General features: G+C 35.4%; 2 protein-coding genes across 8 annotated transcripts in view; one reads left to right on the top strand and one right to left on the bottom strand.

Annotated features, from left to right (window-relative positions):
• The window catches only part of LOC116347607, a 92,105-nt gene that overhangs the window by 25,199 nt on the left and 40,330 nt on the right, over nt 1-26,576 (top strand). For all 3 annotated transcript variants that reach the window (XM_031778270.1, XM_031778269.1, XM_031778271.1), the window contains one exon: nt 21,885-21,965. The gene's annotated coding sequence lies outside the window, so the exon portion shown is untranslated. The remainder of the gene's footprint in view (nt 1-21,884; nt 21,966-26,576) is intronic.
• LOC116347608 (tyrosine kinase receptor Cad96Ca) overlaps nt 10,686-26,576 on the bottom strand; it is a 39,789-nt gene continuing 23,898 nt past the window's right edge. For all 5 annotated transcript variants that reach the window (XM_031778282.1, XM_031778281.1, XM_031778279.1 and 2 more), the window contains 6 exons: nt 25,747-25,835; nt 21,651-21,790; nt 15,566-15,671; nt 15,052-15,191; nt 13,085-13,226; nt 10,686-11,406 (listed from right to left, as the gene is read on the bottom strand). In XM_031778282.1, the coding sequence (XP_031634142.1) occupies nt 11,182-11,406; nt 13,085-13,226; nt 15,052-15,191; nt 15,566-15,671; nt 21,651-21,790; nt 25,747-25,835 (842 nt within the window). In that variant the 3' untranslated portion in view covers nt 10,686-11,181. The remainder of the gene's footprint in view (nt 11,407-13,084; nt 13,227-15,051; nt 15,192-15,565; nt 15,672-21,650; nt 21,791-25,746; nt 25,836-26,576) is intronic.

Raw genomic sequence — 26,576 nt, forward strand, 5'->3', positions numbered from 1 at the left:
TGATACAAGAGCATATACAGTAAAAATGTCTGATTTATCAACCCATCATCTGTAACCCACTTCATTGTCTGACCGTTTCATTGTTTTTGCTCCCCCATTTTCAATGTGTTCAATTTTTGATTTAACATAGCCAAAATGTATAAAAAAAATTCGCTATCAATATATTAATCAAATAAAAGCGAGCGAACCATTTCTATAGCAACCAACGCAATCAGCGTTTGCCAAGTGATGGATTGTTGGCGATCCATTTTCATTGCTGCCGATGTTATTTTTGTTGTTTACTGCAGCAAAACTAATATAAGGCCAAAGAAAGAGAGAAAAAAAGGTCAGCGATTCCGGATAAAATGCGCTACAACGGATAGCAATCGATTCTTTCAAATTCAATTTCTCGTCGCATCGTTTTCAGAGATTCAAGATCATTTATACTCGATTTCACTTCGAATGAGCTACACTTTAGCTAATCGGTTTTCATCATTTTTCTTTGCCGTCATGCCTATTTTTCATTACAAACGAACTTTCTTCTTCGCTCATTTTACATGATTCCGATTTTTTCTCTAATTCCATCCGATCGCCCACTCAATCCCATCGATAGCTTGAAGATACTGCATTGAATTTCTTAGGAAATGCCAAGACGCAATGAATATGGCGGTGCTTGTTTTTCCATTTATTTACATTTTGTGTATTTACATCATTCAAGTAATTATATTTAATGGCTATCTATTTGTAACGCTCAGTTACTATTATTCATCACTATGCTTACATACGATTTCATATTCAATGAGATGTTTTACCTTTTATGTTCAACTATATGCACAGTTTCGTCTATCTTCATGCTTCATATTTTATTCAAAGGGCGAATAAAAAGACCTTTTTATGTTTTTAGTCTTGGGTGTTTGACTTGCCCCCCTGCTTCTCTCTCTTGATCTCTTACCTTTTTCTATCTCTACCCCCTTCTTTCTTTCATTGTAAAGAATTTACAACTACATCTGACTACACATCCACATGTTTTTCGACCCATGTATGTTTGTATTGTTGTCAATGTTTAAAAAAAATGCATCATTTTGAAGCTTCATGGCTAAGATTTGCTTAGATATATTTATTATATACGACATTTTGCCTTGCGGAAATAAAAAAATAAACCACGATCCATTATGAAGAGAAAGAAAAACTACACAAATACACACGAACCAAACACATCGTATATAATCGTGTGCAGATAAAGACAGTAAAACCGAATAAAATATGTATTGTATCCCATATTCTTGCACGAAATGATCGTCACGAAAAATGGAAAAAGCGAGAGAGAGAGAAAAAAACAAGCAAATGAAGACAAAACGAGAAGTGAAAAAGAAATGAGATCGAGTGAAAATGCAGAACAAAAGCGTATAAAATGCAATACAGTGTAGCAAACAGCGACATGATACTTGTAAGTTCCATAATAAATTGTACCTACGGGGTAAGTTAATGTTCATAATTCTAATGCAAACCGTATAAAAACCGACTACCAAATGGAAACATTTTGAGCAAGACCGAACAAACGACTTACTACTATATACATGAATGTGTGATTGAGAAAGAGAAGGACCGATGAGAGGGAAAGAGAGTGAGAGAAAACGCGTACGAAATATGTGGCCCTGGTTTTTCTTTCTTTCTTGCAGATGCAAAGTGAAGTTTATCTTTGTCGAGATTTCGAGCGACAGTTGTGGTGCTTGGCGAATGAATATATTGACGTCAAGCAGATAGTTTGAAAAATCCGGCCACAAATAAAATGAGAAATCAAAGTTTTGTTCGGAAAGCTGTATGTTGAGGAGAAAGAGAGAGGGAAACCCGAACGAAACAAGAAAATGAAGCCATACGAAATGTGAAACATTTGGAATGCTCGCAGCAAGTGTCTAGTGTGTTTTTAATGACATTCCAAAGAAGAAGATTTTTGTGAGCTCGGTGGATTTGTATTCTCATCTCAATTGACATCGTTTTTTCGTCTTCTCTTTTTTTTATGGAAGCGTATGCATTTGAAAGCGACCGCTTTAGCATATACATTTTTTTATGCTTAACATTTCTTCTCGCTCCCGTTATGTTGTTTGTGGCGTGTCAAATATAGGGGTCAAATATGCTGCATGCGCTGTTGAATTATTTGCCTGAAATGGATATAAATTTCGAAGTGAATAAATGCGGATTAGAAAGTAAACCGGCCATAATTTACGTTTGAGGCGATAAATAAGAATTTTACGTCACTTTTAACATTCCCATTTTCAGTGTTGTGGACTCTTTTGCCACATGGAGAGAAAGAGAAAGCCATAGAGAGAGAGAGAGAGTCAGTGTTTCAAATTGTTTCAAAACAATTTACAAGTGAAGCGCATGTAATTTGCATTGCAAATTCAGTATCCGGATAATTCTTCTTTATTTAAGACATTGCACGGAATGAGAAAAAAATATGAATAAACTCTCAAATATCGAATTGAGAATGGGGAATGTTGAATGAAGTACATAGATGCGGGAAAGTTTGTCAAACTAGTGTGTGCATTTATTATAACCATCGGTTGCTTTGGAGCGCAATAAAAAGCGGGACAAAAACTTAGTTCAACATTTTTGACCGTTCCGCATTGTTTAATGCCAAAGGATGTGTCTCGCTCTCTATGTCTTCTTCTTGCATTACTTTTTTTCTACACTTTTTCAACTCGTTTTTTGTCTCTCTCTCTCTCTCTCTCTCTCTGTATGTGTGTCTTTCTGCATTCTTTTCTGCCCGCCTCAACATTTTATCATCGTCATCATACATGTTATTTAAAGCATTTGCGCTAAGGCCATGACCAGACACATCGAATTCTCAGCAACACATACATAAAACCAAGAACAGTGGAATTTTAAAGTTTTAAAACATCTTTGCCTTCGATACACACATATATCTATGCACAAAACCCTTTTCCAAACACTCACGTCCCAGACCAAAAAGGACGCCGAACAAGATTCTTGAGATAACCAAATCGAGATCATTTTCCATGCAAAAAAAAACTTTTTATGCTTTTAGATGTGCTCTCCGTTTTTCTTGTCTCTTTCGTTCTTGTCTTGTCACCCGGTCGAATTGTGTCTGTGTCTGTGTGAGCATGTTTTGCGAACTATAGCAGTTAGATTTAATATAGATAGAAGATGGCCAAAGAAACTGCAATGTTGTAAAGGAAAAGAGATCGCCCAAGCACCAGCGTATACGAGTAACTAGAACAAGATGCAAGAGAAAAAAAAGCACTCGAATGATTTATAGCAAACAATCTATCTTTCATAGTAATAAGGGAATATCGGTGTTGCTCATAAGAGAAAAAAAGTGAACTGCGCTTCGAACATAGCACAAAAAACGAACATAACGAATGAGTAACAAAGTTAAAAAAAAGTGAGCATTAAACTGGCATGCGAAATGCTATCGCATCACCAATTTGACACAGATGGAGAAGTTGGTTTTCGCCGCTTGTTTCGAGCAATCAAAATGCCGCGCGCGATACATTCTAATAACGTTGCAAAAATGTCGTCACCGTGCAATTCAAACTAATGGTTTTTTTAGCTAGTTTCAATGCTTCGGTGCGCTCTATCTCTGCTTCGCTATTCACCAAACTGTAATGAGAATATGTGGAAATTTGCTGTTTGTGTCGAGGAATTTCCTTTAGATTCTTTTTATCCACACATTCTTCCTCTATCTCTGTCTCTCTCTTTCATTTGTTTCTTTTTTCCGTCGGTCGTTGATGGTGGAACTTTGCTCTTTTTCCTTTGTTATTTTTCGTGAACTAACTTGACAACGAAGTAATTTATAACTTTTCTTTAGTATTTAAGCAGTTTTGAGAGTGCAATGCGCGGCGGCTACAAGATGTTTGCCATACATTTGACTCAACATCAAATTCTTTCAATGTTCTGTATACATCGGTGCACATGGTAATTTTTGTTGTATCGCTTCGTTGCATGCTTTCGATATGATAGCACCATTTTTCGTTTCGTTTCATTTTCATGCGAGAGAAAGAAAGAGAAAGAAAGTAACACATACATAATATGTGATCATGCGTCTTTTGAACCATTGAACGTGCTCAAATACGTGTGCCAGCTATAAATGAAGAAAAATGACGCCAAACATTCGCTATATTCTTCCATAATAAATTCACGGCTTTAATTATTCAAGGCATAGACTCTCAATTTAGATATATATTAGATGGCCAGCACATTTTACATTCCAAATGTGAATCGCCATTTTATTATTGACACATTACATGTTCTCAATTCGATGCTGTTTATTAAGCAAGACTCATATGTCGACAGCAAATATGATGTAGAATCTCATTTTTGTTGTAACATCCGAATTCCTTGTTTTTCTTTCCATCCAAGTAGCGAGTGTTTTTCCGTCGCAACACTTCATATTCGAGACTTCGGTTCAAAAATTGAGTTTCTCAGTGATACCGTGTGACTCGTCTGCTTTGAGCCTCAAAGAAAAATGCTAAAACTTTCGAAACATCTATAGAGTCTTTTGTTTTCGCATACAAAATGCACACACACTAAATATATGTATCGAATCGTGTGTTCTGCATGTCTGTGAAATTTTATTCGATTTTTTTCTTTTTATGTCTTCGAAACGCTGTCGATGTGCGTCTGGTAACGGTGTTTTCGCATCGATGATGATTCAAAAGACGATAACAAACTCGCGTTTCTTACTAAGAATATCAAGTGAACTGGCAATAAGAAACATCACAATTTAATGGCCCACCACCACCACGGACTGATAGGCAGCAGTGCCTATCGTTTGCCATTGATGCTCGTTATTTTCGTTTCATTTTTTTCTTCCCTTTTTTATTCATGTTATTTTTCACAAACGAATAAAAAAAATAAGAATTCTCAAATTCGTATCGTTCACACATGAAATCGATCACAACATGTGTAACATTTATATCGCACAGTGGCTGGATTGGGGGACTAAAAGCTCATGATAAGACGAATGTGCTAGACATAATAAAGTATGTTTGTAAAACCAGGCACACACACATATCGACAGAAAGACAACAAAGAGACGAGGGGATGGGGCCGAAGAGATAGAGACCGAGCGACGATACGCTTCGATTGAGGACGAAGCCGAAGATGACGCGAAAAATCCGTCGAACATGAAGGATTTGTAGATAAAAATATAAATTGATACGAATTGTGAAAGTGTTTGTATGTGTGTGTGTGTGCCTCGTTTACGTATATGCGATTCGGCCCGCCGGATGCACGGGGAGTGAGAGACAAAACGAATAACTGTGTTTTGCCAGTAAAACATGCGATAAAAGCTCCTTCGATCACATATTTCTTTTTATTCGTATCATTTCTGTGCGTTTTCCTTCTGTTCTCTTTTTTTCTTCTGGTCTTTTGGCTTTGAAGAGGGGACCGACAACACACCACTTTATATATTTCAGTGTCTTAAAATCGATTTATGTGCAAAATCCAAACAGCATATTCCACCAAATAGCATACATGTTTTTGCATCGAATTCGATATTCACCATGCGTACGACACATTCAGAACAAACGAAACGAGAATAAAGAACTGTCACAGATACATTTTATCTTGGGTGTGTTATTGTTGTTTTTTTTTTCGCCTATAGAAAAGGATACAAACCAAACAAGAAAAAATGGAAAATAGAAAGAATCAATTTTGCAAAAGAAGAAAATATATATTATGCATGCAAAATGATTGCTTTGAAACAAAAGGCATAGACCAAAATGGCGGGTTCAATTCCAATCGAGTTAGAAAAAAAACCGATCCAATATTGCGCCCCTATGTGTGTGCTCATACAAAACAAGAGTTAGATAGTACCGAAAAACCAACCGTAAACAATCACAATGGAACGGTAAATAATTTTAATATTCAATTTATGGTATTTTGATGGAGTAACACACACACGTGCTCTTGAGTTATATTTATTCAAGTGTACACCACACAATCGTTTGCATTCATACAAATAGACACAGTTGAAATACCTTAAGTATCGCCATTCGCAGTAATGCGAAATGGAATTTCGAAATGCGGCATTCTGCTGCAGATTATTTTTTAATGTCACTTGAGACCAAACAAAAAAGGAAGCAACAGAAAAACAAATTGTGTCGTAGTTTAATTTTCTTGTTTTGAAATGCAATGAAAATTGTATGTCGCCGCAGGTAAATGCGGCTCATCGGCGCGCAAACGAAACATAAATTTCAATTCTATTAGTAATTCATCACATCGTGTCACATAATCAACGCTAGACGAAATAAACGCATTTTTTTCTTTTTCAAAAAAAGATTATCAAAAGAAAATCACAACCGTCAAATGAGGCAAAAAAAAAGAGAAATAACGTAAAACCAACCTAAAGTGAAAGAAAGAGAGTAAAACGGTCACCGCCGACAACCAAGAAAATCCATTTTAAATAGTAAAACCGTAATCTGGGCGATACATAAGGCATGATGCTTGCGTGAAGAAATGCACACAAAGCAAAAACGAAAGGGGGGTGCACATTTAGAGAACAAGCGAGACAGAGAGGGTGCATACACACACACACAGAGCGAGAAAAAAATTGTTTAACAAGAAGAAAAATATTGCCAACTTCAACTTAATTTAGCGTGCACAGAACGAATGCCAAGAAAATTGCTTACAAAATGTACAGCTTAAAAATCCATAAATTACCTGAGCTGAAAGTGTAAAATGGGCAGAGAAAAAATGAAACGTTGCGAGCAAAACGAACGAACGAACAGCAACGAAAATAAAAACTTACCCATGGCAGCCAAATGTAGGAAAAACGGTGTGTAGGAGAGAAATGAGACGAAATGGCATTGGCGATGAATGTGGGGCAACAGCAGAAAAACCATAAAAGATTTATACTTAGATATTTATAAGTAGTCAAAACGAGTAAAGTGGTAGCGCGTTGAGCGAATGCTGCTGCACCAGATCGCTAGATAAGTAAGTTAGAAATGGAAAAATGGCATGCGGCTGAGAGAAAACACCAACCATAGATGGGGAAAAATGCGAGCAAAAGAGATGGAAGGAAAAAAAATACATACAAATCCAAATGAAGAATTGCAAATTTAAGCAATTTTTCTGATTTTCTCTCATTGCCCGCCCTTCATTCACTCATTTATTCGTTTTGACTTGTTATTACCAGACGTCATTGTTTCTGTTGCAACAGCAGCAGCTTTCAAGCCAGATCTTTCTATAAATTACCCTCGAATGGCGACAGCTGTTTTCGAACTATTAAAAACTGCTAACATTATCTCTGTGAGTATGGGAGTGCATGCGCGTGCACGATAAAGTAATTCGAATTTGAGCTTTGCATGTCGGATCACACTACGCGAATACAAACACTAATTTTTTCTTTCTTTTCAATCGAAAAAAGGGCAAAAAATAAAATCTCACGCAAACATTCGTTGCCGACGACGAATGAGGAGAGGAAAAGTCATCATCATCATTGCTAAATTTAAATTTCTTTTTTTTATCTATTCGTTCTTCGAGCTCATTTGTTCTGTACGCTCTCCAATCCCTTTTGTTATCTAACTACTTCTGTTTATGTTAACAAACTCCACTGTCCAATTGGATCTAGGCAACGGAACACTCTCAAGATTTCATTTTCACCCTAAAAATATTTGCAAGCGCATTTTATGCTTCAGGCGCTCGTTTTTTTCCACACAAAAGAAATACACCTCATTATAAACCGAACTTTTCGCCTTTGAATAGAAAAAGTGTTTTGGATATATTTTCGGTATTACAATGGCTTATTTTGTCTGGGTTAAGAGTTCTTTTTAATGATATCGCTTTGTCCGAGCGCTTTATCCAAAGTATTTGACACGCTTGGACCAAAATTTCACCGGAATCACTGTCTGAGTTGATTTGTTCCGTAATTGAATGTTCTTCTTGGAAGTCAATTTTGAGCGAATTATTTTATTTGAACATTCCTCGCCTGCCCCCCAATCATGATCGTTTTCTCGTTCACATTCATGGCAACAGAAGCAAAATTTATATTCTTTTAATTGGCCTCTTTTATATGTAAGCATATGAACAGACAAATTGGTTTTTTATTTTCTGCGGCTTATACTCTCTCACACTCATTTATGCGCTGTTCCAGTTGAAGTGCCAGTTAAACACTAAAAATAATATCAAACAATGTTAAAATATGCAGCTGTGCGCGTTACCCTGGAAATGCACTCCCGAAGGCAAAATCATTTGAATAAATGAAAAAAAAAAAAAAAGAGAAAGAAAGTCGTTGAGCGATGAAGATTTCACACGAAGTGTGGAAAAAGCGTAAAGATTTTTTCCAGTTACTGGCCGCTATCCATTTCCATAACTGTGTATTGCTTGCATTGTGTCGAAGTGTTTCATTTACAAAATATTACAATCATAAATATTCGCTATGTTGTATTTTGTTGGCGTCGTTTTTTCCTCCATTTGCTGGAGTTATAGTTTGTTAAATGAGAGAGATTTTCTGTTTTTTGCATATTATTCGAGTGAACAGATTTTAATCCGATGAATGATAACATTTTATAAGTAGCCAGAGCAACTGCAAATACTTTTGTGATTAGTTTTAACAACAGATAAAACCCATATGCAACACTTCGGTTGGAAAATAAATTTTAAGCGCAAAAATATTTGTGCATTTGCAACCGTCAGCAGGATAAAGCTTGGAAACAATTTTTGGCAACGGTAGTGCAAGGTTTTTCGCTCTGCACTCATTCAATCTTCTTCTTTTTGCTCTATTTCTCTGTATTTTTCTCTTTGACTCCGGTACGTGCCCTAATTGGTACTTTGTTCGGTTGTACGAAGTGAAGATAGAAGAGACCAAAACAAGTGTAGACACGAAAACGTAATGAGTGAGCGTATAAAATCTATATAATCAAGGAAATGGACATTTTCACACCAATGCAATTGTTGCTATAGCAACACCGAACCGAACAACGAAAAATAGACGCAACAACAATGTTCATTCGTTCGAATGGAAGCAATTTTTATAAAAGATATCATATACATTAGTTTGATTCAAATGGCTAGATAAAGTAGAATTGATAACATGAAAATGGAACCGCACAGAGAGCCATATGTCATTCTAAACTATCATAAGCCATTTCACCATTTTCGCATTTACACGCTTGAACCAACTAAATTTAATTTATGTGATGTCAGCACGAATTTTCCTCTTATTTCATTGGATGTGTTGTGACATTCGAAACCATTTCCAGACCACCCAGAATACACACACACACACACACAAGCGCACGCCAACGAAAATTGGTCGCTGCTAACAATCAAAGAGAAAAATTGCCTGAAACATGAAGATGGTCATTACGGCGTGAAACCAAAGTGCTTATGGCTTTGACAATGAATTTTGATTCCTATGGCAGCATCAAGATCTGTCGCTTGATGATAATTGACACATAAAAATTCCATCCGAAACTTCAAAAATGTCCTTCATTTTCGTATGGACAAAGCGACAAAAAAAATGAAGAGCTTCTTTGGGAAAGCGATCCAACCGAAAGAAAGAAATGAGCACAAGTGAATTAGATTAGTTTGTACGTTGGACCTATTTCCGGCATCACGAGTCGTTGACCGCAAAAGAAGAATGTTGTTGGTATAAATGATATAGAGATGGATCGCATTGTATATGGATTTAAAGCAATTTAGGTGTAATGAGCTTTACTCAATCAATGTTCGACCACTTTGGGATCTCAACCGCGTTCTAATGATATTAATGTAAACGTGACTGTAGCCCACACAAAATTACCACAATTCTCGAAATATTTGAAACGAAGGTGAATCAATTCATGTCAGTAATTAATTTAGACTTAATAGAGAGTAAAATTACTTCAAATAATATCGTGTGGCAAGCTTTAATTACACGGCCGTAGCCATAGGCACGCTTGGGTGAGCTGAGCTCACCCTAAAACTATTCGAGCTTACCCAAAAAAATTGAAATATTTCCGAATTTTCAACAAGAAATTATTTGAAAAAAAAAAATTATGAAAATTTGAAATTTACGCTGGTTCATATACGTTCGTAATGTAAATTTCGAAAGAAAAATAACATAATTTGGTTCTTTTTATCAAAATAGAAAAATTTCATGGAATTCCCTTGTTCACAAAAATTAGTCGTCGCAGAGCCCATCAAAGTTTTAAATCGCCACTGCAGCTCACCCAAAAATTGGTCGAGCTCACCCAAATGTTCACTGCTGGCTACGGCCGTGTTTAATTAAGAAACATAGATTTTTAATCAACCACCTAAATATACCAACAAAATAGCAGGTGTTACATAAAGCGCACGCTCCAATTTTCGAAAAAATTCAATCAACTCAAAGGTATTTACTATAATTTTGAGAGGTCAGAAACCAAAACGAATCAATTTATAGTATTATTATTACATAAGTAAAAAGGTCATAAAATATTGTTCCAGAAATAAATTTGGAGATCAAAGAAAGAAATTAAATTGCTCCAAATCATCTGTCATTGCCATGTGACTGTAATTTCAAAAACGTCGTTCTTCATATAACAAAAATTCAATTTCCCATTCAAGATATTAAATAAAAAGAATGCCGTGATTTTTTTATGTTTCGTGTATTTTTTTTCTTCTTTTTATTGTTCGCGTATATATCAACATCATTTTATTGGCTTAATTAAAACTTGATTTTTTTTTTCTAAATAAGATATACTAAAATAAAATTCAGTTGCTAAGCTTACAATTGTTACGTTTGGGATTCTGATTATTAATGTGTGCTTATAACTTTTGTTTTCCTCTCTGAGGCACAATAAATAAATTTAACTTATTAAAAATTAAGATATTTCTTGCCTTTGCTTTGTTCTACCTTATAAACTCGGTGAGATTCGAGCCAATATACTATCAAATACACGCACAATATCGTATCAAATCGATAGTAAAATGACCCTTTCTTTTAAAATTATGCTCACGACTTTTAACATTATCGATTTTAAGTTGATTTATTTTATTCGTGTGTCATTGGCTTCTTATTCGCTTTCACGTGACATTTGTTCGTGATTGATATAGGGACACTATTTATAAATATCAAATAAATTACGTTTCTATCAAAATGTAGCAATATAATTAATTTAAATTTTCGATTTTGTGTAAGTTCGTTTGCCGTGAGTGACTTTTTGTCGATGCTGCTCGTTTTGCTACTGCTATTCTGTCGTCGTTGTCGTTGATTGTTTAAAGCTTTTCACCGCTTACGCTCAGCATGTTGTAATAATTGTGATCGGGAAAGTGTTCCAATTGAATATAATCCATTTCGGTTACCAATAATTTATCGAGCAATTTTACTATTTCGGAGAAAGACGGACGGTCTTGAGGATCCTTAGACCAACAGTAGTACATTACGTTATATATTTCTCTGCGACAATGTTCCGGTTTTTCCAGCCGATAACCATCACGTACCTGTATGTGCAAGCAATAACAAAGAGAAATCAAAAACGAGAAAGAACAATAAATACCAATAAAATATATTTTATTGCAGGGAAATTTTCGCAAAACCATTTGAAACGGTATAATCAATGGTCATTATTAACTTAAACTACAATGTCGTAAGTTACTTGAAACGGATCTATAATTTTATCATTTTGGCTGTGGATGGAATTGAAATTCGGAGGTAATAGTTATTGGGAAAAAAAGGAGATTTATTCGCCTGAATTGAAATCATTTTCGGCGAAAATAAAAAAAGCAGCACCGGATGTAACGGAATTCGAAATCCAAACCAAATTATCATTTCAAAAAGACAATGATTTTTGTAATGATAGCATTCATCAAATTGCAACAGTTGCATTTTAATGCAATCGATTAGATTCAATTCGCGTTGTGCCTTTGAATACGAAAAATCCCATTTTCGTCAATGTAATGCTTGAAAATTGCTTCCTGAATCGAATAGAAATCCAGTTTTCGGAATTATAATCAATTCAAAAGTATTCGTGAATTTCAAATTTTGATCCGGTTTACATTTTATTGGCACACAAGGTACACGATTCAACCGAAAACAAATTGGCAAAAAAAATATATAAATCTCAAATTGCGAAGACAATTTTTCTGCATTTGAAATTGGATTGGATAACAAATGCAATGCATGTTTTCCAACAGAATTATTTACACGAATGAAAAGAGAATGAGAGAGACGGAAAGTTGTAAAAGAATCGCGAAAAGCCAGAAAGATTTCGATTTAAAATCATTTATATTCAATCAAAACGAAGTACTGCCATTGAAGCAGTACAAAAAAAACGACCGAAGAAAACCATGAGCCCAACAGCAATTGGCATGCACGAAATAAATTTAGCATGTTTTGCTTAAGCATGACGAAAAAAATCATTCTTCCGTTCATATTTGGCTTCATAAAACGATGAAGAACGTTTTAAAATTCAAAATATGACGTATAATTTACGGTGTCGTCGAATGGTTAAGCGAAAAAAATGTTCAATTGGCTCAATTGAAAATCGGTGCAAGGATAAAGATAGAAGAGAACATAATTTAAACATGAATATAACACCGACGAACAAAAAAAAGAACTCGCCGACAACAAAGAAGATGTGAGAAAAAAGAGAAAATGCAAATCGTCGATTGCACATAACAACGTAAAAACATTTTGAATTCCATAGAATACAAGCGGCGGCGAAGTCGATTTTCTCTTATCAATTTATTCACATTTTATGCATACATTTGTCGCAGCTGATGACATCGAAACAATATTGTCTGATATGGGTGTGTGTGTGTGTCATGCCAAATGCCTCATGATTTTTTCTTCCGTCTCTCGATTTGATTCGTGGTACGCTCGTGCCATCTTGTTTTTTGTTTCGATTACAAAGAAGAAGTTTTCTTCATCATTATCAAGTTTTGGAGTCATCTGCTTACAGCTCAATAAAATATGCAAATTTTAAACAGCTCCAGATAGAAAAATAGTTGTAACGATAAAAATGGCAAAAGAAACAATATTCTATCTGTGTGTAACACAGTTTGCCATCACTTTTGCACCAATGTGATGACAACCAATGAATTGAACAAAAAGTGGCCGCGCGAGATTTTTCGCTGTAACATAAAAAGTTTTTTTTGTACACGCGAGTGTCTTGCTTACCTTTCGCATGACATCTGCTGCAGCTGTGCCTGGATACGGTGTTGAGCCCAATGTGACAATTTCCCACATCAAAATTCCAAAACTCCAAATATCTGACTTGACAGAGAATATATTATCATAAAGTGACTCGATTGCCATCCACCTGTGAATGCGGGAAAATGAATGTAAAGAAAATTGTAAGAAAAGAAGCAAAAGAAAGAAGAAAAAAGAGAAAAATAAAACTGTTTTATGACTAGGCATAGAATTACATAATCTCACATAGTTTTGTCAAGTGAACAACAACAAAATGAGCTGATATGAGATAATAAAACGAAAAACAAGCACTGCCGCAAGAGTACACATTAGATAGATGGAAGGAAAACCAATTCACGTACGTTCACCGTCTTGGAACATCCAACTTTCGTTCGGTATGTGTGTGTGCGTAACCTAAGCAATTGGAAACTCGTGCTTTCATCTTAACGTGTCAACGTTATAACATTTTGCCGAGACGAGAATAACAACAGAAATTTATTCTAATAATATAACGACGATGTTGTTGGTGAATTGAAGCAATTTTTCCGCTGCTCGGTCGTTGAGTGCGTGTTAGTGTGTTGTGAGTGACTCGCCGCATTTTCATTCTATGCGGGTGTCTTTTGACATTTTTCCGCCACCAAATAAATGACGTTTGCAAAAAGAAAACATCACACACACACATAGTAAGCGAAGTGAACGAACGTTTTGTATTAAATGTGTGGCACGTTATATCAGATATCATAGTATAACATACAAACACACATACGACCGAATCGACTCCCTTAAAAGCCTGTTTGAATCCAAAGCACGAACCATTTTATTGGAACCGGTTTATTTTGCAAATACAATATTCCAAGTGTTTTGCTTCGATCCTGTTGCTGTCGCTATCTCTCACTCACCAATTCTGTTGATTTTAATCTGAAGAATGCATGAGCATCGTTGACAAAGCCGTTTTCCTTGAGATTTTCAAAGGTTTTTTTTATTTCTTTCTCTGTCGAACGCATCTCATCTCATCAACCGTGAAAGTGTATGATATGAGCACATTTTTTTTCATTGTGCGTTGTTATATCCGTTTTTATGGGCGAAAACATTGAATCAGCCTTTTACCACATTTTCATTGCTTCAAATTAAGATAAACCGCATTCAGGAAAATAATCACTGTTTCGCTTGTGTGCAAACAGCGTATCATAATATAAAAATGTTGCAAATAAAAGTGGGAAATCAACGTTGGCAATGTTTGTGTTTGATATGATCAAGGCGATCAACATAAATGTCAAATCGTAGACATCAAAGCAGGCACAAAATCTGTACAGTACTTTTGTGATTACAGTTCTATTTGACAAAGAAAATGTGATTAGTTCCCCCAAATACAGGTCGATAAAATCGCTTTTGCATTGCCACAGGCCAATGGCTACGGTGAATGCATGCAAACGGATAAAAACACATTTCCATTTCTATCATCTAAAACACCTACGGATATATATGCGCTAACGTTTCCATGCAAAAGAAAGAATAATTTACATAATTTGTGCTTATTTTGATTCGCAAGCGAGTGTATCTTTCGTTTTATTTCCACTTCCAACTTTCTGGCGAGGAAAATCGTTATCACCAGTTGAAAATATGTGAACACGGTCGCGTTCACATTTACTACATTTCCGGAAGTGTATATATATATCCACTGAAAATGGTAGTCGTTTTGAAATTTTTGTTGAATTCAAATGTCATGTCGTTTTCAAAGAGTCGAACTTAACCGAACTTCGATTGACATGTTGTTCCTCTTTTTTACTGAATATCAACGCGGCAGCTGTCAACCGCAATCAGATTAAGTTCAACCTTTGGAAGACGAAATGACATTCACTTCGAATCAATATCAATTACTCAACAGAATCTACATGAAAAAATGTGATATGTATCAACAATCAACATTAAAATGCAAATTTCTGCCCAGAACTTACCTGATTGGTAATTTTCCTTCACTTTTTCGCTCGTAGATTTTCGACGTAATCACATCACGTGCAAAACCAAAATCAGCGATTTTACATGTATGATCATCAGTTATCAATACATTTCGAGCGGCCAAATCACGATGAATTATCTGTGCAAATGCAAACGAAAATTGAAAATAAAAAATTTATAAATTTATATTATTCTTCAACCAAAATACGATTCGACTGAAGCGAAGCATTCTTCAAATTCATTCGCTCGAATACTTTTGAAAAGTTTTTTTTTCTTCTCTTCATTGAAAATGTTGCGAAGCGCATAAATTCCGTGCTCAAATAAATTAAAAACAACAACTTTAGAAAAAAAATTAACAAAAATTGTTTTTGAAATCTTCACGAAATCTCAATTGTTTTTAATTAATTCAATAATGTGCTACTGTGCGCTCACTAGAGTGAAATGTTGAACAATTTTCAAATGTAGATAAGAGAATAATGAAAGCATTCGAGTGTATCTAATAAGTTTACTTACGCCTCGCGATGATAAGTAATCCATTCCTCTTGCCACTTGGTACATGAACGATGTCAGATCACCTGATGTTAAAATATTTGATTTTCCATGTGTATTGCCGTAATGCCTGTCCAGAGTGGGGGGCCGGGGGTGGTGGATGAGAAAAACCGAGAAATTGAATAGATAAAAAGCACACGAAAACTTAATATAAGCACGAAAATGACATGTACGTTATGCCAAAAATGTGACAACGACGAAAAACAAAAGCAAAAATCAATTAAATTGAATGTGTTTGTGTATAAATTGCGATAGAGAGATGGTGTGTCGTCATTGTGTAATGCGCTCGTTACAGCATGTTGTACGTGTTAAGGAGATTGAATCAGCTATAAGCTTTTACATGCTATGGAATGATTGTCGTGTATATTATAAGTTACATTTTAATGTGAACGTTCGAAAGGTACCGAGAAATTATCACATGTGCACGCGACATAACATATTACCATATTTTCGGATCAAATTATTTTGTTATGCATGCAATAACCACGGATGAAAAGTCATCCGAAAAGCTTTTGACTGGAAAATTTACCGAACGAACACTTTTGCCATTCGTATTTTTGGGTGCGCTTTCAAATGTACGCCGCGCGATGCTCCTTAAATTTGACTCGACATTCATTTTTCATGCGAGTGCAGATGAAGAGCAAGTCGAAAGATGCTCAGCACTTTCTTTGATAGCACACATTTTGCCTGCATAATTTTATTACACATACACAAAGAAAATGGCATTTTATGTACGATATACAATTTGCCATAATGTGTGCATGTGTTCGCTTTGTGATAGCGTGTTGCACGAAAATTTAACATACAATATTCAACATTTTATGAAGAGAGAGCATTTTCGTTAAACATTCAGCAATTTTGGAATTAATGATTTTACCAACGTACGGAGGACACTACACGAACACGAAACCAATCAACGACAACATAACATTATTGCACTTTGGAGTGGTTCGCAGTTCAAATGTGGGGATTTAAAGCAACGTTGGGCGGATATCACCGCTTGACCGTTCAAAAATCATTAAATGAACTCCAAGCTGGAATATTTGCACATCTGTGCATATTTCAGATACTAAATCATTAATTTCACTTGCACACGAAGAAACTGAATTGAAGTGGTTGTAATAAGAACTGAAATTGAAGAAGAATATGTTCGTGTGGCAAGATTTTTGTGTTGAGCCACCCTAACATGTGAGTAATTAGCGGCAAAGTGGCAATTTAGCTCACTCAAGCGAACTACTGAGATGGCGTGTTTGACGTTCATTTGAGCATCATAATTTCGTATCCTCTTTGTGTTCCCTTTAATGTGTCTGTTTTTCCTAATTTTCTTATTGTTGCGTGCACAAAAATTACACATTACAGTGTTGCTTGGCAATTACATGTGGGTTTTTGAAGAGATCACAAAAATATTGTGATTTCGCCTTTTATTTTTGGAAACACAAGAATCTCTGATGCATTAATAATAAAGTAGCATTGAATTTTGATTGGGCGGCACTGTACTTTATTGTTTTTAATTGGTTTGGCGAAAATTGTGTTTCCCGGAGAGAGTCACTCGAGTGGTTTGAATCAAGTTAATCACGTTGGCCTTCGTTACTTAATACTTAATTTTCTTTTTCTTCAATTAATCGGCTCAACATGGAGGTGGTGGCCAAAAATGGAGTTTCTAACTGTGATTCATTTATCACTCCTACACTGTTCCAATTTGCCAATCGATCTGTTCTTTATGCTTGAAAATATTTCACGCAGTCGCTGAAAATGGTTTACAAACATTTTAAATAACCACTGGAATGAATTCAGCGAACAATGTCACAAAAAAAAACTGCGAATAATGTGCAAATCTTTTGGATGCGGTATTTCAAGTTTATATTCGAGATGTAGTGCGTTTTGTGTGCATGCGACACAATACCACAATGATTTTAATTAAACATTGAGTAAATAGTGCTGAAGAGCGGCAACAGCAGAGGCAGTATAGTCGTCTCTGGCAGCTATTAAATCGGAACAGTTGGAACGGCGTCAGTAGCACAGAATAATAATGGCAAACAAAGCAGACAGTAATTATAATCTAAAAGCTTTTCGCTCATTTTCCCTATCAAGTCTTTACGTTCGCAGAGAAAACCGGAGAGATAGAGAGCGGAAGAGTGTGTATGAGAGAGAGAGAGAGATTTTTGTCGTCTTTTCCGCCAGAGAGAGAATCCAATTTCAATCCCTTTATTACCAGGCCCATATGTGCGTGTCTATGCCACTTTTATGAACATTTTCATATGTAAACCGGCTGTTATTCACTTTGCATTCAATAAAATGTACACTTGGCATCCTTTTCACAACCAAATTCAATTTTCCATGGTGAAAATGAGATAGGCGATTGCAATACTCTTACGTTGATAGTTCTCTCGCAGCCAAAGAGTGTCACCACTTTGTGTAAATATATATTAATGCAAAAGTTGTGAAAGAGAGAAAGACGATGAATCGCATCAAAATGAGAAAAACACAAAATACACATGCCGAGAGAGAGAGGAAGGGTTGGGGGCTACATTCATGATTCTATGATGGTAATAGCTGTGCGGCAATGGAAATATTGTATCAAATGGCAAACATACAATGGAACAATGAAAAATAATAATATTACAAAATGAACGAAACGCCCGTAGCAGAATCGGCATTGAGTCGCAAAATATAGTAAAGTAATAACAAAATTTCATAAAATTGAGCAACAAAAACACAAAGTAATTAGAATGTTCCGCGTTGGAAAATTCATTCTAGCGATTTAATCGTTAACTAATAAGTACCGCACATAATTTCAATGTGGAAATGCAACTCTGTCTCAAATTTTTTTTTTACTACCATTCGCCATACCATATATTTTGTGAAAGCCGTTTTATGGAGTCGAATGTGTAGTGAGTATGTCGATGGCAGTGCCAGCATCCCGTTTCTCACTACGCTATTATTGCTTTGCGTCAACTTGCTTCGGTACGCAATCCCAACTGCACATTTTCACATTTTCATGGCAGAGAAAATGCCTCAAAATACAATTACCGCAAATGCTGGAATTCCATTGAAGCCGATATTAAATTTCACTGTTGTCGTTCAATACTTCTGAATAATGTAACACATTTCCTCTCTGTGTGTGTGTCATTTTCTATCTTTTCCTCCATATCCCTCTCTCACACTCTTGTTTGGACTTTGATTGCCTGTGCCCTTAATTATAAGTTATATTGACTTGGCATTCGAAATGATCAAACAGCAACAAATATTTGGCACATTTTTATGGGAATCTGTTTCCCTTTCTTGTCTGTGATCCATACTATTGTGTATACAATTCGAAAAAAAATCGGTTCCGTTTAATTGGCATGCGAGGAAAAAAAAGAAAATACAGGACATTGAAATAAAGCCAAAGCTTTTAAGGTTCTTGCATAATGCTGATTCGTTGGAAATTACAAATTCTAATAACATTCATGATCAAACATACACATCCATACACCCCCATGCAACAACGATACCGACAAAAATAATTGCTTGTGATACTCTTGCTGTTAATAAGTAATTCGAATTATTTTATCCTTTTTTTCCATGATGGTTTTTGGTTACCAATTGAGATTACATTTGTTCTCTCTCTTTCGCTCTTCTTTGCTGCTTTTAAGCTTTATGATTATGGGTCGAAAAAAATATGAAGTATTCAAAAGTAGAATACAAACCGGATAGGGAAAGCAATTGCGTGCAATGAGATATTTTCTCTTACAAAGAGTCGCAATGAGTGACTCATTGTCGCTTGTGGCCATTCTCACACCCACTTGTGTTTTTGTCAAAATAGATGGTCCACTCGTTGTTGCTCTCTCTTTTTTCCGCCTGTCGTCTAGATTTTCATTAATTATTATATTGTGCTTGTTGTTGTGTTTGCTCATAAAACGAAGGCGATAGTATCACAACAGTTTCGCACTTTGTGCACACTTTTTTCGGGCAAAAAGAAAAATGAAAGCGTACATTTTTTATGGGTTTTTCATATTTTATTTTCTTTTTTGCTTCAGTTGCTGGTCTTAATGCCGGTTAGTAATTTTCGTCTTCAGCAGAATTTTCTTTGAGGTTGATATAAATTGGAATTGTTGACTAGCGGTGCGCAAATATTTTCGAAGAGCACTTTTTCAATCTTTTTCGGTCGGTCGGTGTGTGTGTGTGTTATGATTTAAAAGGGAACCCATAGCGCACCGGATGATATATTCGAAAAAAATGAGCTCGATGGACGGAAGTGAATCGAACGAGAAAGTTCGGCGTTTTTTTTAAAACAGTATAAAAATGCGATAAAAAAAAAACGAGAAAGACAGAACGAATTGGAGCCAAATGGGTGGCACATAGGCAGAGTATCTTTCAGCGGTACTCTTATCATTGCTTTTGAATCGGGTTGAAAAGTACAAAGGATGGAAGAGGAAGATGAGAGAAAAATTAACGAGATATTTATTAGAACGGAAAATTATTCTGCGCTTTTGCCATACAGCAATTTCCACTGAACATCCAACCGAACAGACACAAACACACATACAAATTATTATGTTTTTTATACAGGAAGGGATGAGAAGAAGCTAAAGAAAGGCTCACAGAATTAAGATTCTTTTTGTTGCTGCTGCTCTCTCTTTCTCTTTCTCTCTCTGTGTTGCTCTTTTTTCGTTTTTGCGGGTTCATTTATGTTTTATTTGCTATACAATAACATGCGAGCGTATCTTTTGCTGTGATCAATGTAATCATTTTATGCTATTAGGAGACGTCTTTGTAAATCGCGTATCCACTCAACAGCACTCGGTCGACCACCACACACCATCACCACGGTATTTGATGCACGGCTTCACTTTAAAGTTCAGCATTTAGCTGCAGAACAAAAAATTAAAAACGAAACACAAACCGACCAAAGAGAGCCACCTAAAGGACAACACAAGAACCTGAAATTCATTTGATCCGATGGATAAAAATGACAAAGTCAGTTATGCGATACTGGCAATAATGTTAATAATGATGGTGGTGAACGAAACGAACGACCCCCGCATTCGGTCAACGTACACATTACCGTTCCACCAGTTTGGTTTGGATACAGTTTCGCTGAACCGTAAAACGTACACAGACACAAAGATCGTCTTTCTTTTAATATTCAACGTAGTTCATATTAATCTGTTATGTGAGTGAAAGATAACAGCGATGATAAAAAGCATTTTATAAGCTCAGTGCATTTGAAAAGCGAAAAAAAAGGACACCAAAAAACGGATCCAATTCATTGGATCATCTGGTGCTTATACGGCGGCTCATTTTCGCTGATACAACACACAAAGTAGATTGTCAAAGAGATAAAACTTCATTTTAACTTTACAAATGAAAAGAAAGAAAATATTATTTTTATCGATTATATACGGATTGTTTGGTTGGAGGTTTAAGATAGCAGAAAATACGGGTATACACCAACAAAGAAGAAGACGAAAAAAGATTATTATTATTATTCCAATAATGAAAATAATTTTCCAATGAATTCGCTTTGCACCATCCCATCCCAATCGACTCGAGTATTGATTGTACTTTTGTAAAACTTGTATATACCCATTCTATCGACATTTATCGGAATTTAAATGTCTTTTGCGCAGATTGTGATTAAATTAACGGTTGCACCGATACTGCCAACCAATTCATTTTCATGCTGAATAGATAGAGAATCAAAATGGCACACAGCATTCTATTATTCAAACACGACACGAAACTGAACGGGAACCAACGAAAGAATGAAAAATAGAAAGCGAAATAAAAAAAAGAATCTGAATACACTTTAAAATCGAAAAGTTATTCAATCCAATTTGAAAAGTTGTCGAATGTAACTGTTTGATATTTTGAGCTGAGTGATTTCATGAGCATGAAAACTTTATCAAATTACAAACTTTTCGGGATATTTTCGTTGTCGTTTTGAGTCGTCGAATTCTTAATTCCCATTTTATTAGATCTCGTATACACTATTGCTTTTATTCGCGCATTTCGCTGTAGTTGAAATTTTGCATTTTTAAACCATTAAAGAACAAGTAGAACTTACCGTTCGGCCCGTGAATTTCGTAGGTATGTTTGTAGTTTGCCACAATTCACATATTCCATAATGACGAAAATCGGCTCTTTTTCGACGCAACAGCCCAGCAAACGGACAACATTGATGTGCGGATCCAATGTCTTCATTACCTATTTCAAAAATAAAAATCAAATTTAAAATTTAGCTATCCATTTGAACCATTTTATAAGCAAACAATGACAAATATTTTTTTTTCGTTTTCAGGTATTGTCGAAGGATTGACAGTTATATCAACAGTTCACGGTAGATACTCTCTACATTGTCTGACAACTTGAATTGGTTTCGGTAGGTTGACAATTTTGTATAGGCAAAGTTTTCGGAACTTAGTTTTCTATAAATAATTCAAGCGATGGTGACATTGGTTCGATAAATTATAAATTTCCATTCAAATGCCAAAATTCAGGTCAAAATATACATGCTATTTTCCATACATATAGTTTGTCTAAGTCGAACTGCTACGTATAAATATTGAAACGGTGTTTTCTTGGCACCAGAAAATTTAGTTCAAAATGTAAACGAAAACAGAAAATATACTTCAAATATTGACGCAACACGTCAAAATCTAACGTTGGCATAGCCCAATTCACCGTTCGAACTTTTGTTAAGATACGGATCAAATTCAAGTTTTTGCAGGTTTACAAAATACTCAATCACTACAACAACACTCCGAACTACATACACATGCAGTCGCTCACAATGGCACGGTCCTTTTTGATCGAAAACATTCACGCATTTTACGCTGAATGCCTTCCCAAAGGCAAAGTTAATAATTTTTTCGAGAAATAAGAAAGAACAACACAAAGTGACTGAAAACTGTTGGCGAGAGGTGATGTTTATCCGCGCACTCATCGTAAATAAAGCTGAAACTTTTACATTTTCCGCTTCCTCTGTGAATTCTATTCGGGAAAAAGTTTTTCTCATTCGTTGTGCAGATCGAGGGAAAGAGAGAGAGCAAAGACAGAATAAGATTGAAAATACTCAGAGCTTTTTGGTAAATGTATGTAAATTTTGTGAGTTTTCGGGCGGAGGCCACTGAATTTACTGCAGCTCGTCAATATGCCACAAGTGTAAAAAGGTAAACAAAAGTTGAGCTTCTTTCACTCGTTTCACTTTTCTCTTTATGTGTATGTGTGCTTAATATAAATACAAAACTGGCTTTGAGCTGCTGCCGAGCATAAAGAGAATTATTTCCTTTGAGAACATTCAACTGAAATAAACTAAAAACTAAAATTTAAAAAAAACAGTGCACTTTTGGCTTGAGTATATCAAAATCACTCTTCATAATCAAAACTAACCTCTTGGAATGGTCGAATCGCCATTAAAAAGTTAATGAAGTTTCGCTTTTACACATAAAGAGACATGAAACCGAAGAGTTACCTTCAACAATTTTAGTGCAAAATTTAAATCTCGAAAATTCATTAGCAGGATAAATAAACCGGTGAAAAGATTGTAAATTGGCATATTATCATGTTGATACCGTAGCAATCTGCTTATTTTGAAACGAAACATTGTACGGTGTACAGTACAACATGAAAATCGAACGTGTTGATGAGTGCCTCTGACTATATTAGTGAAAGTTTTTTGCTAAAAGGATTTCGAATTAAGTTCATAATGAATTGATGACTCTCTTTGGATAATATATGAACGTAATGCTAAAAATATAAGTAAAAATTGTGTTCGATGAAAAATGTGAATAAAATTTTCTATCGCTGTGCTATGTGTGCTGTGTTATAGTCAGTAATCCAATTTGAAGCCACATAACGGTTGATAACGAGTTTTATAACAAAGTTTATAAGCCAAATGGAAGAATGCTTAAAATCCAATTAAATATCTGGTCTAGACATATTCTTGTCGAAGCATTTCTTTATTCTGAAGATAGTTTTTGAGATGCATGAAAGTGCTATTCCATCAAAATTAAAATCCATACCAATTCTATTGGAATAAAACCGGAGAAAAAACTTTTTTTGCCGTTGCATGCGGTGTCTGTTTGATCAAAGCTCAAAACATCAACTATACAAAAATATAAATTCGATAAAGAGTTTGAAGTTTAACTTTAAAAGCTGCATTATTTCCCAACTTATTCGATTCTTTTGCGTAAATTCGATGCTGATTGGCAGAAAAATTGAAAATTCAATATGAAATCGAACACAAAAGCGATTCAATCAAATAGCAAGCAGCAACAGCAGCGATAAGAGCGCGACAGGCGAAACATCCACATCGAATGCACATACAATATAAAGAAACAGCCAATTTAAAATCTATTATTCTTTCTTATGTGAAGGCGCTTTGTGTAAGCACACACATTGCACATATCGGAAAAGTGTTTGCAATGGAACGCACGATAAAATAAGCTGACGTTCAATGTACTTAACCGCCAGTTTCACTTGTGTATTCGATTGAAAGGGGCTGTTAAAATATTTATTTCTTCTTTTGATTTCAATACATTAGCAAGTGTGTGAGCACCGTGTGTTTTACGTCTATTCGATTTTCAAATTGATTGTTCGAGCTTTTTTTGTCTTCTTCAGATATTCAATTTATATATATATTATTTGTGTTGGTTTCTATCGCCTTTTTTTCAACATCATTTCATGGCACATGAAACGTTGAGTGAAGCGTACAGCCGAAAAAAACCCCAACATTAAAGTAATATGACTATGAATGAATGTTGAAAATATTCTTTCGATAAATTGAAAAAGTCCGTAAAGCGCGCACACACGAACCGTATTGGGAACAAGGAGGGGGGGCGAAAATGATGTAAAATTCAATATGTGCGAGCATTTTGCGGTTATTCATGTCTTTCGACGAAGTGCATTGCTAACATTTCCAATTTATATTTTATATCGATAGAATGGTATCGGTGACGTTAACGGCGCGCCTGGGAAAAAGTTCAATTGAAAAACTTATTGCGTTTAATGTAAATATACAACACAAAACATGTTCGTTCTTCGTAAATGGTGGTCTAACTTATTCACCTGGTATTCTCTTGTCAGATGACGGTGTTGGTTGTTGTTTTTCCTTCTCGGTTTTTTTTTCAAAATTGGTATTTTCCGAGCGCTTATTTTATTCGCATATTTTCGATATGTTTGACATTCGCGCAATATTCTTAAAAATTCCAACATAATATGTCGCTTTTTAATCGAATCTACTTAAAGAGAATTCACAACTACAGTGGAATTTTCGTTACGTTCGAACATATTTTTGCATCAAACTTTATACTTTTATCGTCAAAGATTCGCCAAATGATTTCAAAGCATATTTTTACTGTCGAAGCATGTGCACCAGAAAGACGTAAACGATTCCGTTCACGTAGCAAACATGTTTGCTAATCGTTCACTTTGGTTTCCATGGCGAATGAAAAGTGCATAGAAACCAAAATGTGGTATTGTGTGAGGCGAGGGAGTGATGTACGAAAGAAGAGAGGTGAAGAAAAAAAAAACGAACACGAATTCCATAATTTGAAATATAATACACAATGCAACGCTAAGCTGCATTTCATTGTTCAAGCATTTTGTTGCAAACCACACCAAAAATAAAAATCTACAATGGAATCGTATCGCTTTGCGAAGCAAGATAAAATATATATCGGAGCATTGTGAAATGACATACGGATTAAGTATCACAGAATGGGAGATGGAGAGCAAGACCAATAGACAGAAAAAGAGAAGAAGATGAAAAAAACCCGGTCAGAACGAGAATGAAAATAAGCGAAAAGAAAATTTGCCACAGAAATACGATGTGCAGTGTGTACGAAATTGATAAATGATTCCATATTACAATAGCTGATATAATAAAATGAAATAAAACTTCTTTCTCTCGATCCATCGCATCGTCTCTTTCTACAACGTTGTGCTCTTACTCACATGAAACGATCCGCGAGAAAGGATTACCACTTTTTAATACACTGCCAGAGAGTAATCGTGAAACGTATTGCAATTTTACTTTCTCCTGTTGCAATAAAGCCATTGTTGTTCCTTGAAAATGAATGTGAATTGAGTCGAATACGACCAATTGGGGGTGGGAGAGGCGGTAAAGTGATACAGAGTGTAAAAGTAAAATGTAAGCTTACCTGTAGTTCGGAATGTAAATCATTTCGTTCGATGTCCGTTGCATTCTCTTTCAATGTTTTAACAGCCACTGTGGTTACACCTTCTTTACCTGCAAAAAAAACACCACACAAAACAACAAAAACCATTATACAAACGAATCGAAACGAATTGAAAAGTATATTTATGTGCACAAGTCGAATATTAAGCTATTGCACTTTGGGTTTATTAAAACTCTATCTTATACGAATCTCGAATGAAAAGCAAGCGAAGCGTCGTGTGTTTTCACTGCAACAGTGCAATGTGGTGTGCTGGGTTTGAAATTTTTGCCCTTTTCGACGAAAAATCTATATATATTCTTCATGAACATCGTAGATGCAATTTAATTTTAATTGGCGCTGCAAATGGCCACCCTTTGGCATTCGATACATAGTTAATGCTTTGATAATGAAGATATATGCCAAAATATATCTTTTAAATGGATTTTTCGAAAACTCGATTCACATCGAACCACCTGCAAATGCACAGATCTGAATCGTATTGATCGTACCTTTAAGATTGAAAGGTTGCAAGGGGATACTGTATGTATGTGTGAAACAAACTAAATTAAATTTATGGGGAAAGGTTTGTGATTCGCATATGGGATTTTAATTGCGAAATATGAGAAAACATTTTTGAAGAAGTTTTGTAAATGAAATAAAATTTGTTGCATTTCATAGAGGACTTTCGATGAATTTTAATGAATTATTATGTGATTGTTGTTGTTGGTTGTAGAATTGTGATAATGAATCCCTAGACTTGAACCTGGCTTAATGAAATCGAGAATCTGTACTGTAATAGTGATGGAATATGT

The sequence above is a fragment of the Contarinia nasturtii genome, unplaced genomic scaffold (genome assembly GCF_009176525.2).
Source record: "Contarinia nasturtii isolate CC-2019 unplaced genomic scaffold, AAFC_CNas_1.1 Cnas_scaffold_1964, whole genome shotgun sequence".
Lineage (NCBI taxonomy): Eukaryota > Metazoa > Arthropoda > Insecta > Diptera > Cecidomyiidae > Contarinia > Contarinia nasturtii.